Consider the following 19662-nt stretch of genomic DNA (forward strand, 5'->3'; position numbering starts at 1 on the left):
GTCCTTAGATTTCTTATGAATAATCTTTTTTATGAAGAAACTTCATTTTAAAGTAATAAATTTTCTGTTATCCTATTTACTTCCAATGACCAATATTCAAAAGATCAAAAGAAACAAAAAGATAAAAAGAGTTTCTATGTATAGTCCTTTGTGTTTTAGATTATTTTACATACTTTATAGGTACATGCATAGGTAGGTAGATTTTTCTTTAAACATTTAGTGCTCCCTCTCTCTCCTTTTTAAAGAAATTTTACATCACCGAATGACAGCATTCATTTCTCATTAGGCAAAAAGCATGTTCTTATTTTGCCAATGTGGGCGCATTCTTCTTTAAGAAGCCTCCAATTTAAAAAACGGAACAGAGAGTGAGTATTTACTTTATAAAGATTGATCAGAATGTAAGAAAAAAAGTGTCAAATGATCACCTTAATGTGTTAACTCCTTCTAGTAAACTGTTTTTATTTTACAAAATTTGGTAACATGTTGAGGTAATAGAAACTCAATGACTACATTCAGCAAAGAATCCCAGTATAATTATACTTGTTCTTGATTATTCATTTTAAAACAGATAAAATGTACTTGCAATCACCTTGTTGCAATGCAATTTTACTTTTGATTTTGGATTTTTATATAATTACAGGCTACAACCAAAAAGTATAAAACATAATTAATATTGTTTTCCTTTTTAGCATCTTTGGAATTTGATTTTTAGATATTTGCCTCAACATCAATTCTGAGAAAGTTTAATAAATTTTTAATAAACTTTTACAAATTGTATGGGATAGTAATACCCCATATTAGAATGTATAAGAAAAGTAGTTGTATCTTTCAAATAATATTGATGATATTTTTAAATGAATATCAATCATAAAGAGAATAATCAAAAACATGACTGAAACTCGCCTTTCAACAAGAGTAAGATGAAAATGCATCTAATGTAAGAAAAGATGGGCACATGTTTCCAAGGTGAAATATCTTTTAAACTAATGAAGTTACTCAAATGTTCTCTGACAATTAATGTAGTAAAATATACAGGGATTTTTATAGATCTTTTCTTTTTCTTCTTTTTTTTTTTTTTTTTTTAAGATAGGGTCTCCCTCTGTCACCCAGGGTGGACTAGAGTGGCACGACCACAGCTCACTACAAACTCGACCTTCCAGACTCAGTCCAATAGCTGAGACGACAGGTGCATGCCACCGCACTCAACTAATATTAGTAATTTTTGTAGAGATGAGCTTTCGTCATGTTTCCCAGGCTGGTCTCAAATTCCTAGGCTCAAGCAATCCACCCAACTCAGCCTTCCAAAGGGTTGGTATTACAGGCTTAAGCCACTATGCCCAGCAATAAATCTCTCATTCTACCATTGTAACTTGTCATTCCATTTTGGAAAATTGTTTATTTTATTAATTTTTAAAAATATGTGAAGATTCTCTATAACATTTTATTCATAGTGGTCATTAATTGCCAGAACAATTACTAAAATATTTGTACTAAAATATTTGAAAATATCTTATATTTGAGCATGAAATGACTTGGCAGATATTTTATTCAATGTCTTCTATAATTACAGCACCAATTTCCGAGGTGCTTAAAATGATTGTATCTTAAAAATTCACAAGTTGGGCGGAGCAAGATGGCCGAATAGGAGCAGCTCCAGTCTCCAACTCCCAGCGCGAGCGACAAAGAAGACCGGTGATTTCTGCATTTTCAACTGAGGTACTGGGTTCATCTCACTGGGGAGTGCCGGACGATCGGTGCTGCTCAGCTGCTGCAGCCCGACCAGCGAGAGCTGAAGCAGGGCGAGGCATTGCCTCACCTGGGAAGCGCAAGGGGGAAGGGAGTCCCTTTTCCTAGCCAGGGGAACTGAGACACACAACACCTGGAAAATCGGGTAACTCCCACCCCAATACTGCGCTTTAAGCAAACAGGCACACCAGGAGATCATATCCCACACCTGGCCGGGAGGGTCCCACACCCACGGAGCCTCCCTCATTGCTAGCGCAGCAGTCTGTGATCTACCGGCATGGCAGCAGCGAGGCTGGGGGAGGGGCGCCCGCCATTGCTGAGGCTTAAGTAGGTAAACAAAGCTGCTGGGAAGCTCGAAGTAGGTGGAGCTCACAGCAGCTCAAGGAAACCTGCCTGTCTCTGTAGACTCCACCTCTGGGGACAGGGCACAGTAAACTAAACAAACGCAGCAGACACCTCTGCAGACGCAAACGACTCTGTCTGACAGCTTTGAAGAGAGCAGTGGATCTCCCAACACGGAGGTTGAGATCTGAGAAGGGACAGACTCCCTGCTCAAGTGGGTCCCTGACCCCTGAGTAGCCTAACTAGGAGACATCCCCCACTAGGGGCAGTCTGACACCCCACACCTCACAGGGAGGAGTACACCCCTGAGAGGAAGCTTCCAAAGCAAGAATCAGACAGGTACACTCGCTGTTCAGAAATATTCTATCTTCTGCAGCCTCTGCTGCTGATACCCAGGCAAACAGGGTCTGGAGTGGACCTCAAGCAATCTCCAACAGACCTACAGCTGAGGGTCCTGACTGTTAGAAGGAAAACTATCAAACAGGAAGGACACCTACACCAAAACCCCATCAGTACATCCCCATCATCAAAGACCAGAGGCAGATAAAACCACAAAGATGGGGAAAAAGCAGGGCAGAAAAGCTGGAAATTCAAAAAATAAGAGCGCATGTCCCCCGGCAAAGGAGCGCAGCTCATCGCCAGCAACGGATCAAAGCTGGACGGAGAATGACTTTGACGAGATGAGAGAAGAAGGCTTCAGTCCATCAAATTTCTCAGAGCTAAAGGAGGAATTACGTACCCAGCGCAAAGAAACTAAAAATCTTGAAAAAAAAGTGGAAGAATTGATGGCTAGAGTAATTAATGCAGAGAAGGTCATAAACGAAATGAAAGAGATGAAAACCATGACACGAGAAATACGTGACAAATGCACAAGCTTCAGTAACCGACTCGATCAACTGGAAGAAAGAGTATCAGCGATTGAGGATCAAATGAATGAAATGAAGCGAGAAGAGAAACCAAAAGAAAAAAGAAGAAAAAGAAATGAACAAAGCCTGCAAGAAGTATGGGATTATGTAAAAAGACCAAATCTACGTCTGATTAGGGTGCCTGAAAGTGAGGGGGAAAATGGCACCAAGTTGGAAAACACTCTTCAGGATATCATCCAGGAGAACTTCCCCAACCTAGTAGGGCAGGCCAACATTCAAATCCAGGAAATACAGAGAACACCACAAAGATACTCCTCGAGAAGAGCAACTCCAAGACACATAATTGCCAGATTCACCAAAGTTGAAATGAAGGAAAAAATCTTAAGGGCAGCCAGAGAGAAAGGTCGGGTTACCCACAAAGGGAAGCCCATCAGACTAACAGCAGATCTCTCGGCAGAAACTCTCCAAGCCAGAAGAGAGTGGGGGCCAATATTCAACATTCTTAAAGAAAAGAATTTTAAACCCAGAATTTCATATCCAGCCAAACTAAGTTTCATAAGTGAAGGAGAAATAAAATCCTTTACAGATAAGCAAATGCTTAGAAATTTTGTCACCACTAGGCCTGCCTTACAAGAGACCCTGAAGGAAGCACTAAACATGGAAAGGAACAACCGGTACCAGCCATTGCAAAAACATGCCAAAATGTAAAGACCATCGAGGCTAGGAAGAAACTGCATCAACTAACGAGCAAAATAACCAGTTAATATCATAATGACAGGATCAAGTTCACACATAACAATCTTAACCTTAAATGTAAATGGACTAAATGCTCCAATTAAAAGACACAGACTGGCAAACTGGATAAAGAGTCAAGACCCATCAGTCTGCTGTATTCAGGAGACCCATCTCACACGCAGAGACATACATAGGCTCAAAATAAAGGGATGGAGGAAGATTTACCAAGCAAATGGAGAACAAAAAAAAGCGGGGGTTGCAATACTAGTCTCTGATAAAACAGACTTTAAACCATCAAAGATCAAAAGAGACAAAGAAGGCCATTACATAATGGTAAAGGGATCAATTCAACAGGAAGAGCTAACTATCCTAAATATATATGCACCCAATACAGGAGCACCCAGATTCATCAAGCAAGTCCTTAGAGACTTACAAAGAGACTTAGACTCCCATACAATAATAATGGGAGACTTCAACACTCCACTGTCAACATTAGACAGATCAACGAGACAGAAAGTTAACAAGGATATCCAGGAATTGAACTCATCTCCGCAGCAAGCAGACCTAATAGACATCTATAGAACTCTCCACCCCAAATCAACAGAATATACATTCTTCTCAGCACCACATCGTACTTACTCCAAAATCGACCACGTAATTGGAAGTAAAGCACTCCTCAGCAAATGTACAAGAACAGAAATTATAACAAACTGTCTCTCAGACCACAGTGCAATCAAACTAGAACTCAGGACTAAGAAACTCAATCAAAACCGCTCAACTACATGGAAACTGAACAACCTGCTCCTGAATGACTACTGGGTACATAACGAAATGAAGGCAGAAATAAAGATGTTCTTTGAAACCAATGAGAACAAAGATACAACATACCAGAATCTCTGGGACACATTTAAAGCAGTGTGTAGAGGGAAATTTATAGCACTAAATGCCCACAAGAGAAAGCAGGAAAGATCTAAAATTGACACTCTAACATCGCAATTAAAAGAACTAGAGAAGCAAGAGCAAACACATTCGAAAGCTAGCAGAAGGCAAGAAATAACTAAGATCAGAGCAGAACTGAAGGAGATAGAGACACAAAAAACTCTCCAAAAAATCAATGAATCCAGGAGTTGGTTTTTTGAAAAGATCAACAAAATTGACAGACCACTAGCAAGACTAATAAAGAAGAAAAGAGAGAAGAATCAAATCGACGCAATTAAAAATGATAAAGGGGATATCACCACCAACCCCACAGAAATACAAACTACCATCAGAGAATACTATAAACACCTCTACGCAAATAAACTGGAAAATCTAGAAGAAATGGATAATTTCCTGGACACTTACACTCTTCCAAGACTAAACCAGGAAGAAGTTGAATCCCTGAATAGACCAATAGCAGGCTCTGAAATTGAGGCAACAATTAATAGCCTACCAACCAAAAAAAGTCCAGGACCAGATGGATTCACAGCTGAATTCTACCAGAGGTACAAGGAGGAGTTGGTACCATTCCTTCTGAAACTATTCCAATCAATAGAAAAAGAGGGAATCCTCCCTAACTCATTTTATGAGGCCAACATCATCCTGATACCAAAGCCTGGCAGAGACACAACAAAAAAAGAGAATTTTAGACCAATATCCCTGATGAACATCGATGCAAAAATCCTCAGTAAAATACTGGCAAACCAGATTCAGCAACACATCAAAAAGCTTATCCTCCATGATCAAGTGGGCTTCATCCCTGGGATGCAAGGCTGGTTCAACATTTGCAAATCAATAAACATAATCCAGCATATAAACAGAACCAAAGACAAGAACCACATGATTATCTCAATAGATGCAGAAAAGGCTTTTGACAAAATTCAACAGCCCTTCATGCTAAAAACGCTCAATAAATTCGGTATTGATGGAACGTACCTCAAAATAATAAGAGCTATTTATGACAAACCCACAGCCAATATCATACTGAATGGGCAAAAACTGGAAAAATTCCCTTTGAAAACTGGCACAAGACAGGGATGCCCTCTCTCACCACTCCTATTCAACATAGTGTTGGAAGTTCTGGCTAGGGCAATCAGGCAAGAGAAAGAAATCAAGGGTATTCAGTTAGGAAAAGAAGAAGTCAAACTGTCCCTGTTTGCAGATGACATGATTGTATATTTAGAAAACCCCATTGTCTCAGCCCAAAATCTCCTTAAGCTGATAAGCAACTTCAGCAAAGTCTCAGGATACAAAATTAATGTGCAAAAATCACAAGCATTCTTATACACCAGTAACACACAAACAGAGAGCCAAATCAGGAATGAACTTCCATTCACAATTGCTTCAAAGAGAATAAAATACCTAGGAATCCAACTTACAAGGGATGTAAAGGACCTCTTCAAGGAGAACTACAAACCACTGCTCACCATGGAATACTATGCAGCCATCAAAAAGGATGAGTTTGTGTCCTTTGTAGGGACATGGATGCAGCTAGAAACCATCATTCTTAGCAAACTATCACAAGAACAGAAAACCAAACACCGCATGTTCTCACTCATAGGTGGGAACTGAACAATGAGATCACTTGGACTCGGGAAGGGGAACATCACACACCGGGGCCTATCATGGGGAGGGGGGAGGGGGGAGGGATTGCATTGGGAGTTATACCTGATGTAAATGACGAGTTGATGGGTGCAGCACAGCAACATGGCACAAGTATACATATGTAACAAACCTGCACGTTATGCACATGTACCCTACAACTTAAAGTATAATAATAATAAATAAATTTTAAAAAATGCAAATGACCATAAAAAGAACATATTTAAAAAAAAAAAAAAAAAAGATGTTCTTTTCCTCCACTGAATTAGTGTTTGTTTTCTTATTCTTGACTTGTATTCTAGTTGAAAATGCTATGTTATTAATAGTTATATGTATTAAGAGCATTTTCTCTTAGTCTGTCATTTATCTTTTCATTTTCTTCTTTTAAAAAGTAAAAGTTGTAAATTTTGTTTTGATAAGTAAAAGTTTTAAATTTAAAAAAAAAATTCACAAGTTTGTATGTTTTATTATCTGACAAGTATTAATTCCATATTAAGCTACTTTTGTAATGTGAATTTATAAGGAGCATTTAAAGCAATCATACAGAAAATATTTAATCGACTTAAAAATTACAGGTGTTGTACTATAATATTTTCATATGCCTAAAACATTTAGAAAAGACATCCACAAATACATAATTAAACAACTGTGAATAATTAAATATTAATCAGTATATATTAACAATGATAGTTTCCTTAATAAACAAAACAAGAGTCAATAGTTATTACTAACTTCTACTAGTTCAACTAAAAGGATTTTTTCCCTTCAAATCAACCAATTTTATTGAGGAATAGTCCTTTTTTATATTAATGTCAACTAATAATTATACGTTTCACTTATTTATCACTTCACAAGGTTTACAGAGTGCTTTCCATGCATAATAAATATTTTTCAGTCAGTTATATCTTGGTATAGATAACAAAGACAAGTTAAACATTTAAAAACACATAAGCTATAGCAAACTCATCTACAAAATGTTGCAGATTCAAAAAGATTTTAAATATCAGATGTCTCTATTGCATCTTACAATGATTCTACATAAACTCTGTAAAATTTAATTTCACTTAAATTTCCAAGAACTTAGCGTATTTTTCTCAAATAGACACAATCACATGTGTTTCACTGGAATTGGTTTCAAAAGCAGGAAATTGAATATGGTATTATTTTAGGAGAAAGCCCAGTGGACTTGTAACATTCCAAGCTATCAGGGATAATCTCATGACCTAGAGACCAACATTATTACACTGCTTGCCACCTGGGCTGAGATATGTGGAATTACATGGAGAAAGTCCAAACCTTCAACTATCTCTTATTATTAAACTTGCTGATACCACAGGCTAAAATGTCTAAATAAAGAATTAATGAGGACTGGTTATTAATTGCTCATCATTAGATAGTCTCCAAGGCTCAATCCTTGGTCTTCAGCTTGGGAGACTAGAACCTTCAGTCAGGGCAGCTGAGATCTAGGGAGTACCAGCATGGAGTGAACACCTGCATCTCCTGAAAGAAACCCTGGATCTCACTTGCCCCTTCCCTGCTACTGTCCAAAGCAGAGGAACCATTTACAGGCGTAGTTATGGAGCACAATCACAAAGCAGCCCACACCTACGTGAGCAAACCTACAAAGACCACACCCCGCCTGCTGAATTTACATCTATTTGCTTTTCAGGACTAGCCAGAGGAATCAGCTTCTCTAGGAAACATTCCTGGATCACCATCCCTTACCTCTGCTTTAGCTGTTACCCCTATATACAACCATGTGCTTCATCCAGTTGGCGCAGGTAATGACGTATTTACGTTTGTATCTTGAACATTACAATATAAGATTCCTTCAAACACAGATGATAATGATTTTACTTTTATGTTCCCAGGCCCACGCCAAGTGCTAGCATATAGTAAGTGCTCAGTAAATGTTTGCTGAATGACGCTACCACTGCCACATAGGGCACGTTTGCCATGTTAATGATTTGGAGGTGAGGAAAAGACCCAATTGGAAGAGACCAACAGCACGTAATGAAAACGCCATGATACAGTCTCCTTAATGCCAGCATGAATGCAGTTTTTACAGCATCAGAAAATATCTTTCAAACCTGTCACCATGGACTAAATAAAATCTTTGTAGGCCTATGCGGGAAGACAATATATCATTTTTTATAATGATAGCATTTTACTGCCATAAACACTTAAAACCAAGGAATCTCATGTTTTAACAAAAACTTCAGAAAATGGCCTATAGTTTTCTGAGATTCCATATTCTATATGTAAAATGTGTTTAAGGCTTTCAAATAATTATATTATTTATTCTCTTTCTAAATAAAACACAATAGTATATTGTTATGGAGTATTTAAAAATTTTACTCTTTATTTTTAACAGAATAATTGATACCACTGACTTAAAAACTGTTTTATATGTGGATCACTCTGAAATAACATTTCATTTTCTTCCTTCAGAAAAATGATGTTCCAAAGAGAAGTTCAGTTTAAAAATATATATGAAGAGATTTCTGATGATGCAAAAACATACACATACTACATTAAAAATATAAAAAGATATCTTACATATACAAGATTAATAAGGTTTTCATGAAAGTAACAGACCTGAAGAAACTTTGAAATCTCTGCAAATGTTCCTGTCATTTATGGAAAACATAAAACACTAATTTACTATCTGTCCCTTTCAACTTTATTCTATTTTTCTAAAGCATCCTCAAAATAACAGGGGGACATTTTGGGGTGAGAGCTGAAATATGTACTTTGGGTATATTTTATAGACTATAGATGTAAACAAGGCAATTATTATCAGAGATTAAAGCAGAAAGACTTGAATTTTGATCACAGGTGCACACAGAATAAAGCTTCATTACATAGTCAGAAGGCAATGTGCAGCATACACAAAGCACAAAATACAGTCTAATAAATATTCACATGCTTAGGGTGTTTCAATTTAGTTCTTACATGCAACTTTATGAGAGTCTAATGTAAATAAAATGTGTACTAAATGGTTTCTTTTCCCTAAGACAAGGCTATTCAAAACTTCTAAAATCTCTTAATCACTACATATTTTTTACAATGCCAGAGAAGAAAATGAGAAATTATTAATTTTTAAAATTACCCAGCAATTCCATTGCATCATCTTCATTATCAATATCTTCTTCTGTTACAGTTGGGGTAGGGCTGTGGATGGACTCAAAAGAATCTTGAGAGAGCATTGCGGCCAGGAGTTTCTTATGTTGCTGTTGCTGCTGTTTTAACCCTTTGTTCTTAGGCTCCATCTTTAAGCTGAAGAAATATTTAAATGTTAATTAGCTGTGATAAGTAAAGAAAATCTACAAACAAATTTCCTTTTGGTTATTTTATTACACACATATGTGGACATGTTACTAAAGTTTTCTCCAAGGATAATGGAAATATCATCTTTCTTGGACACCCATGTGTCTTGCAAAAGAATTCCCAAGTGAGTATGGGGAAACTGATATTTGGCTCACTTAAGAGGGCAGGTGCTAATTTACTCCTACCTACTGTTGCCATGTGGAAATTAAAGTCTACTCGATGAGTCTTCTGATTTTTAAAGAAGAGCTAGAAAGTCCAGATTATTAGTCCTTGATTTACAAAGCAAATGCATGTGAAGGAAAACACTTTCAATGAAATAAATACTTTAAACTATTGTATTAAGATGTTTTAAAATACTCAACTTTAAATTCTTTTGCATATGTGTATATAGTTGTCTCAACACCATTTGTTAAAAAGACTATTCTCTCCCTCATTGAATTGTCTTGCTTTTATTTACAGTGCTTTTGAGTCTATTTCTTTGTATAGTTTTATTGGTGACTGCTCTTCCTGTTACAATGTGTATGTGTATTGCACCACATTCAGTAGACTGTTGTATTAGTGTCAACATTTACCACTTGGGGTGAAGTATAGATACCTTACTTCCATTTTGGACCCTTTAGTTTCCCTACTTTTAAATATTATTGAGTATCAGATGGTGTTATAATTTTTGTTTCAATAGTTAAATATCATTTCTAAAACTCGTGAGGATAGTCCATTGTATATACCCGTATTTCTGCTGTTTCTGTTTTCCTTTCTTCCTTCCTGATGTTTTGAGGTAGATACTTTCTTGCCACTGAGGTAGATTCACTGTTGCCACTCAGCTCTCCTAGCACCTTTAGTGGGGAAAGGGAGGCTCAAGTCTGGCAGGGAAGGAAAGCATGTCCCCTAACCGTTTATTGTCAGCGAGAATCATCAATTCCCCCGGCCTATGTCTTTGGCTTCTCCTGGTGGTGTTGGGGTGGCTACTGTTCAATCAGGGGAAGAAATAACCTACATGGGCCACCTTCTCTTGCTACTTTGGGAGCAAGGAAATGCCCCTTATTCTGTCGAGTGGGGAATTGCAAGGAGCCCTGCTGCTAAGCTGTTCCTCTAGCCCTCAGGTTCCTAACCATTCCACCTTCCTCTTGACCCTTGTCACCGTTCTCTTTTGGTGCCTCTTGTTTATTTCAGGGTTTATATGGGTATGTAGTGAGGGACAGCAGAAAGTAATTAGTCTGCGCCATCTTGTCCAAACAGAAGTGACACGACTTGTTAATTAGAAAGGGAAACTGATATCTTTACACTGGAAAAATCTGGTGGACATCACCTGCACCAAGTGATCAAACTTAGCATCACCAATAATACTGGACAAATTGACATTATGTACTTCCTAATATGATATAATAAGAAAGTACATCCCATCAACTATGTAGAATTTTTTTTTCCAAAAATGTCTAATCTGAATTTAATCAGAGAACAATCAGACAAATGCAGATTTGAGAAATTTTTTCAAGATAACTGGCCCATAATCTTCAAGAATGTAAATGTCAGAAAAAGGAAACAAAAGGCAGAGGACTGTTGTAGATTATAGAAGACTAAAAAGACTTGACAACTGGATTCCACACATGATCCTTTATTAGGTGCTAGATAAAAAAGAAATAAACAAGTATACAAAAATCCATAAAGGACTTTACTGGAAAAATTGAAGAAATCTGAAAATGGACTTTATATTAGATAACTTTATGGTGGGATTGGTTTGATATGATGATTATATTATGGGTACATAAGAAAATAGCTTTATTCCTAAGAAATACATGCTGAAGAATAACGATTAACATTTTACAATTTATTTTTAGATGGTCCAGCAAAAAATAGAATATGATATATGATAGATATATAGATAATAGGTCATAGACAAAGATGGTAAAATGTTGATCGGTGAATATAGGTGGAGGGTATGTGGATCTTGATAATACTACTTTTAAATGTTCTGTGGTTTGAAACTTTTAAAAGTAAAAAGGTGAGGGAAAAATTAAGAACAAATACATGAAAGCAACACACGTTAGCAATATTTATTTTAATTTTATCTTCCTTCCCAACTTAGGTTCCCAACAGAAATGGGATTGTTGCTAAGAGGTTGTAAAAATGCATCCCTTTTAAAGTAATTTTTTAATTTGACTAATCCTTGATATAATTCCAAATAATTAAAGAAAATTATGTTTACTCTTTAATAGTGGAGATAAAACATAAATATTCACTTGAAAATGGAAGGAAGTTTATTTAGCTCCAGTCTCTTGCCATGACATCTGTCCTCTGCATCATTGCATTATGTGTCTTCTAAACTGAGAAAAATGTAACAATGTTAAAGTCTTCCTTGACCAACTTTATTCATTGAGAAGTAAACAAAACCAATGAAAACAAAATTTTAATTTGGATTTCTTAGCTGATAGATCTAACATGTTAAGCTGAATTAACACCTAAATTATTTTATCTTAATTAAATTCATTTAAAATAACAATATTCATGTATTATTTTAGCCCCATTCGCTTTTGATTACTAGAAGGGATATAGATATTGTTTTGAATGACAATTGAACATAGCCCATTTACAAGATGAATAATTTGCGGCAAGTTAATTTTCCTTTCTTTTCCTCAGTTTCGTTATCCATAATGCAGATTACTGTAGTATTTCCAAAGTATTTAATAATACAGTGGTTGGACTATTAAAAAGGGTTAATAAATGCAGAACAGTCCCTGGCAAATAGCTCTATTTATGTCTGTTTAATAAATCAATTAAATTTTCCTTCATAACTTTAAATTTTATATTGTAAACTTAACAAAAGTTAATAGAAGATTATACTTTATATATATTTTATGTTTTCATGTAAAAAGACAGTTATGGCTTTAAGGCAATTTTCTCCCTTAGGAGTTTAATAATAATTCACAAAGTGTAACAGTCTGAAGCAGATGTTATATGTACATTCTGACAACTGCTTCTGCTTGCTATGTACCTAAATATATATATAGGATGGTTAGATATTAAATATTTTGTGCAAAATTAATATACGCTGTATCTTGAAATGTTATTTTATATGAATAAACATAAATCGAATGTCTATTTATAAAACATAATATAATGATTTCTTTTTTTTTTTTTGATTAATGGCATCAAAGTAAATTATTTAAAATACAAAACTATCTAAATGAACTCCTAAATTATTATGTACCCAAGTTTCATGCACTCTCTGGATTCATTTGTTTATGCCTATCATAATTAACACTCAACTAAATTTAGTATGAGTTTATTTTTCTTTTTTTTTTTAATTTATTTATTATTATTATACTTTAAGTTGTAGGGTACATGTGCATAACGTGCAGGTTTGTTACATATGTATACTTGTGCCATGTTGCTGTGCTGCACCCATCAACTCGTCATTTACATCAGGTATAACTCCCAATGCTGCAATCCCTCCCCTCCCCCCCCCCCATGACAGGCCCCTGTGTGTGATGTTCCCCTTCCTGAGTCCAAGTGATCTCATTGTTCAGTTCCCACCTATGAGTGAGAACATGCGGTGTTTGGTTTTCTGTTCTTGTGATAGATTGCTAAGAATGATGGTTTCCAGCTGCATCCATGTCCCTACAAAGGACACAAACTCATCCTTTTTGATGGCTGCATAGTATTCCATGGTGTATATGTGCCACATTTTCTTAATCCAATCTGTCACTGATGGACATTTGGGTTGATTCCAAGTCTTTGCTATTGTGAATAGTGCCGCAATAAACATACGAGTGCATGTGTCTTTATAGCAGCATAATTTATAATCCTTTGGGTATATACCCAGTAATGGGATGGCTGGGTCATATGGTACATCTAGTTCTAGATCCTTGAGGAATCGCCATACTGTTTTCCATAATGGTTGAACTAGTTTACAATCCCACCAACAGTGTAAAAGTGTTCCTATTTCTCCACATCCTCTCCAGCACCTGTTGTTTCCTGACTTTTTAATGATCGCCATTCTAACTGGTGTGAGATGGTATCTCATTGTGGTTTTGATTTGCATTTCTCTGATGGCCAGTGATGATGAGCATTTTTTCATGTGTCTGTTGGCTGTATGAATGTCTTCTTTTGAGAAATGTCTGTTCATATCCTTTGCCCACTTTTGGATGGGGTTGTTTGTTTTTTCTTGTAAATTTGTTTGAGTTCTTTGTAGGTTCTGGATATTAGCCCTTTGTCAGATGAGTAGATTGCAAAAATTTTCTCCCATTCTGTAGGTTGCCTGTTCACTCTGATGGTAGTTTCTTTTGCTGTGCAGAAGCTCTTTAGTTTAATGAGATCCCATTTGTCAATTTTGGCTTTTGCTGCCGTTGCTTTTGGTGTTTTAGACATGAAGTCTTTGCCCATACCTATGTCCTGAATGGTACTACCTAGGTTTTCCTCTAGGATTTTTATGGTATTAGGTCTAACATTTAAGTCTCTAATCCATCTTGAATTAATTTTCGTATAAGGAGTAAGGAAAGGATCCAGTTTCAGCTTTCTACTTATGGCTAGCCAATTTTCCCAGCACCATTTATTAAATAGGGAATCCTTTCCCCATTTCTTGTTTCTCTCAGGTTTGTCAAAGATCAGATGGCTGTAGATGTGTGGTATTATTTCTGAAGACTCTGTTCTGTTCCATTGGTCTATATCTCTGTTTTGGTACCAGTACCATGCTGTTTTGGTTACTGTAGCCTTGTAGTATAGTTTGAAGTCAGGTAGCGTGATGCCTCCAGCTTTGTTCTTTTGACTTAGGATTGTCTTGGAGATGTGGGCTCTTTTTTGGTTCCATATGAACTTTAAAGCAGTTTTTTCCAATTCTGTGAAGAAACTCATTGGTAGCTTGATGGGGATGGCATTGAATCTATAAATTACCTTGGGCAGTATGGCCATTTTCACGATATTGATTCTTCCTATCCATGAGCATGGTATGTTCTTCCATTTGTTTGTGTCCTCTTTGATTTCACTGAGCAGTGGTTTGTAGTTCTCCTTGAAGAGGTCCTTTACATCCCTTGTAAGTTGGATTCCTAGGTATTTTATTCTCTTTGAAGCAATTGTGAATGGAAGTTCATTCCTGATTTGGCTCTCTGTTTGTCTGTTACTGGTGTATAAGAATGCTCGTGATTTTTGCACATTAATTTTGTATCCTGAGACTTTGCTGAAGTTGCTTATCAGCTTAAGGAGATTTTGGACTGAGACAGTGGGGTTTTCTAAATATACAATCATGTCATCTGCAAACAGGGACAGTTTGACTTCTTCTTTTCCTAACTGAATACCCTTGATTTCTTTCTCTTGCCTGATTGCCCTAGCCAGAACTTCCAACACTATGTTGAATAGGAGTGGTGAGAGAGGGCATCCCTGTCTTGTGCCAGTTTTCAAAGGGAATTTTTCCAGTTTTTGCCCATTCAGTATGATATTGGCTGTGGGTTTGTCATAAATAGCTCTTACTATTTTGAGGTACGTTCCATCAATACCGAATTTATTGAGCGTTTTTAGCACGAAGGGCTGTTGAATTTTGTCAAAAGCCTTTTCTGCATCTATTGAGATAATCATGTGGTTCTTGTCTTTGGTTCTGTTTATATGCTGGATTATGTTTATTGATTTGCAAATGTTGAACCAGCCTTGCATCCCAGGGATGAAGCCCACTTGATCATGGTGGATAAGCTTTTTGATGTGTTGCTGAATCCGGTTTGCCAGTATTTTATTGAGGATTTTTGCATCGATGTTCATCAGGGATATTGGTCTAAAATTCTCTTTTTTTGTTGTGTCTCTGCCAGGCTTTGGTATCAGGATGATGTTGGCCTCATAAAATGAGTTAGGGAGGATTCCCTCTTTTTCTATTGATTGGAATAGTTTCAGAAGGAATGGTACCAACTCCTCCTTGTACCTCTGGTAGAATTCAGCTGTGAATCCATCTGGTCCTGGACTTTTTTTGGTTGGTAGGCTATTAATTGTTGCCTCAATTTCAGAGCCTGCTATTGGTCTATTCAGGGATTCAACTTCTTCCTGGTTTAGTCTTGGAAGAGTGTAAGTGTCCAGGAAATTATCCATTTCTTCTAGATTTTCCAGTTTATTTGCGTAGAGGTGTTTATAGTATTCTCTGATGGTAGTTTGTATTTCTGTGGGGTCGGTGGTGATATCCCCTTTATCATTTTTAATTGCGTCGATTTGATTCTTCTCTCTTTTCTTCTTTATTAGTCTTGCTAGTGGTCTGTCAATTTTGTTGATCTTTTCAAAAAACCAACTCCTGGATTCATTGATTTTTTGGAGAGTTTTTTGTGTCTCTATCTCCTTCAGTTCTGCTCTGATCTTAGTTATTTCTTGCCTTCTGCTAGCTTTCGAATGTGTTTGCTCTTGCTTCTCTAGTTCTTTTAATTGCGATGTTAGAGTGTCAATTTTAGATCTTTCCTGCTTTCTCTTGTGGGCATTTAGTGCTATAAATTTCCCTCTACACACTGCTTTAAATGTGTCCCAGAGATTCTGGTATGTTGTATCTTTGTTCTCATTGGTTTCAAAGAACATCTTTATTTCTGCCTTCATTTCGTTATGTACCCAGTAGTCATTCAGGAGCAGGTTGTTCAGTTTCCATGTAGTTGAGCGGTTTTGATTGAGTTTCTTAGTCCTGAGTTCTAGTTTGATTGCACTGTGGTCTGAGAGACAGTTTGTTATAATTTCTGTTCTTGTACATTTGCTGAAGAGTGCTTTACTTCCAATTACGTGGTCGATTTTGGAGTAAGTACGATGTGGTGCTGAGAAGAATGTATATTCTGTTGATTTGGGGTGGAGAGTTCTATAGATGTCTATTAGGTCTGCTTGCTGCAGAGATGAGTTCAATTCCTGGATATCCTTGTTAACTTTCTGTCTCGTTGATCTGTCTAATGTTGACAGTGGAGTGTTGAAGTCTCCCATTATTATTGTATGGGAGTCTAAGTCTCTTTGTAAGTCTCTAAGGACTTGCTTGATGAATCTGGGTGCTCCTGTATTGGGTGCATATATATTTAGGATAGTTAGCTCTTCCTGTTGAATTGATCCCTTTACCATTATGTAATGGCCTTCTTTGTCTCTTTTGATCTTTGATGGTTTAAAGTCTGTTTTATCAGAGACTAGTATTGCAACCCCCGCTTTTTTTTGTTCTCCATTTGCTTGGTAAATCTTCCTCCATCCCTTTATTTTGAGCCTATGTATGTCTCTGCGTGTGAGATGGGTCTCCTGAATACAGCAGACTGATGGGTCTTGACTCTTTATCCAGTTTGCCAGTCTGTGTCTTTTAATTGGAGCATTTAGTCCATTTACATTTAAGGTTAAGATTGTTATTTGTGAACTTGTTCCTTCCATTATGATATTAACTGGTTATTTTGCTCATTAGTTGATGCAGTTTCTTCCTAGCCTCGATGGTCTTTACATTTTGGCATGTTTTTGCAATGGCTGGTACCGGTTGTTCCTTTCCATGTTTAGTGCTTCCTTCAGGGTCTCTTGTAAGGCAGGCCTAGTGGTGACAAAATCTCTAAGCATTTGCTTATCTGTAAAGGATTTTATTTCTCCTTCACTTATGAAACTTAGTTTGGCTGGATATGAAATTCTGGGTTTAAAATTCTTTTCTTTAAGAATGTTGAATATTGGCCCCCACTCTCTTCTGGCTTGGAGAGTTTCTGCCGAGAGATCTGCTGTTAGTCTGATGGGCTTCCCTTTGTGGGTAACCCGACCTTTCTCTCTGGCTGCCCTTAAGATTTTTTCCTTCATTTCAACTTTGGTGAATCTGGCAATTATGTGTCTTGGAGTTGCTCTTCTCGAGGAGTATCTTTGTGGTGTTCTCTGTATTTCCTGGATTTGAATGTTGGCCTGCCCTACTAGGTTGGGGAAGTTCTCCTGGATGATATCCTGAAGAGTGTTTTCCAACTTGGTGCCATTTTCCCCCTCACTTTCAGGCACCCCAATCAGACGTAGATTTGGTCTTTTTACATAATCCCATACTTCTTGCAGGCTTTGTTCATTTCTTTTTCTTCTTTTTTCTTTTGGTTTCTCTTCTCGCTTCATTTCATTCATTTGATCCTCAATCGCTGATACTCTTTCTTCCAGTTGATCGAGTCGGTTACTGAAGCTTGTGCATTTGTCACGTATTTCTCGTGTCATGGTTTTCATCTCTTTCATTTCGTTTATGACCTTCTCTGCATTAATTACTCTAGCCATCAATTCTTCCACTTTTTTTTCAAGATTTTTAGTTTCTTTGCGCTGGGTACGTAATTCCTCCTTTAGCTCTGAGAAATTTGATGGACTGAAGCCTTCTTCTCTCATCTCGTCAAAGTCATTCTCCGTCCAGCTTTGATCCGTTGCTGGCGATGAGCTGCGCTCCTTTGCCGGGGGACATGCGCTCTTATTTTTTGAATTTCCAGCTTTTCTGCCCTGCTTTTTCCCCATCTTTGTGGTTTTATCTGCCTCTGGTCTTTGATGATGGGGATGTACTGATGGGGTTTTGGTGTAGGTGTCCTTCCTGTTTGATAGTTTTCCTTCTAACAGTCAGGACCCTCAGCTGTAGGTCTGTTGGAGATTGCTTGAGGTCCACTCCAGACCCTGTTTGCCTGGGTATCAGCAGCAGAGGCTGCAGAAGATAGAATATTTCTGAACAGCGAGTGTACCTGTCTGATTCTTGCTTTGGAAGCTTCCTCTCAGGGGTGTACTCCTCCCTGTGAGGTGTGGGGTGTCAGACTGCCCCTAGTGGGGGATGTCTCCTAGTTAGGCTACTCAGGGGTCAGGGACCCACTTGAGCAGGGAGTCTGTCCCTTCTCAGATCTCAACCTCCGTGTTGGGAGATCCACTGCTCTCTTCAAAGCTGTCAGACAGAGTCGTTTGCGTCTGCAGAGGTGTCTGCTGCGTTTGTTTAGTTTACTGTGCCCTGTCCCCAGAGGTGGAGTCTACAGAGACAGGCAGGTTTCCTTGAGCTGCTGTGAGCTCCACCCACTTCGAGCTTCCCAGCAGCTTTGTTTACCTACTTAAGCCTCAGCAATGGCGGGCGCCCCTCCCCCAGCCTCGCTGCTGCCATGCCGGTAGATCACAGACTGCTGCGCTAGCAATGAGGGAGGCTCCGTGGGTGTGGGACCCTCCCGGCCAGGTGTGGGATATGATCTCCTGGTGTGCCTGTTTGCTTAAAGCGCAGTATTGGGGTGGGAGTTACCCGATTTTCCAGGTGTTGTGTGTCTCAGTTCCCCTGGCTAGGAAAAGGGACTCCCTTCCCCCTTGCGCTTCCCAGGTGAGGCAATGCCTCGCCCTGCTTCAGCTCTTGCTGGTCGGGCTGCAGCAGCTGAGCAGCACTGATCGTCCGGCACTCCCCAGTGAGATGAACCCAGTACCTCAGTTGAAAATGCAGAAATCACTGGTGTTCTGTGTCGCTCTAATATAACGATTTCTAAAAGGCCAAGATATCACCAAAACATGCCTATTTACAGAAAAAGAGTATATCTTTCCAAATATAAACTTAGAATTTTATTCCAGGTCCATAACTGTTTTTCTAGAATCCTTGGGGCTGGATGTGTCCTGTTGCATAAACTCTATATTATATAATACCTTCCAGAGGGTCTGTGGCCTCACCCTCTTATGAAATACATCAGTATTTCTCCATTATTATGTATCAGCATTCCCACTGAGTGGGATAAATAATCTGCAGGGTTCAGATCAGGTTTCGCTATAATGAATTATGAAAACAACTTTGGTTTTCAGAGCATTTTGAATTTCACTATTACAGATAAGGATTGTGAGGAAAATATTTGAATAAATAACTGAGAGACGAAATCTCAAACACTGCTGTTAGTTCAAGTAAGATGGGGGCTGAGACTTGAAGTTGGAATTTCAGAAGGCAGAGGTCATTTGAATGACACTGGGTAACTTGGACAAGAGGTCATCCTGTGACACTGACAAGGTTGCTTTCAATAGGTGGTGGGAATAACATTCTATTTGGAAAAGATTGCAAAATGAGGGGTCAGTGCACACAAGTAAACTACTGTGAGGAGTTTCTCTGTAAAGTGAATGAAAGACAGAGAACAATAATAGCTGGGGCCAG

The 19662-nt window shown here is 37.9% G+C and overlaps 1 protein-coding gene across 5 annotated transcripts in view; it reads right to left on the reverse strand.

Annotated features, from left to right (window-relative positions):
- C8H8orf34 (chromosome 8 C8orf34 homolog) overlaps window positions 1-19662 on the reverse strand; it is a 493915-nt gene that overhangs the window by 283819 nt on the left and 190434 nt on the right. For all 5 annotated transcript variants that reach the window (XM_071068138.1, XM_071068137.1, XM_071068134.1 and 2 more), the window contains one exon: window positions 9382-9548. In XM_071068138.1, the coding sequence (XP_070924239.1) occupies window positions 9382-9548 (167 nt within the window). The remainder of the gene's footprint in view (window positions 1-9381; window positions 9549-19662) is intronic.

This window comes from Macaca nemestrina, chromosome 8, assembly GCF_043159975.1.
Source record: "Macaca nemestrina isolate mMacNem1 chromosome 8, mMacNem.hap1, whole genome shotgun sequence".
NCBI lineage: Eukaryota > Metazoa > Chordata > Mammalia > Primates > Cercopithecidae > Macaca > Macaca nemestrina.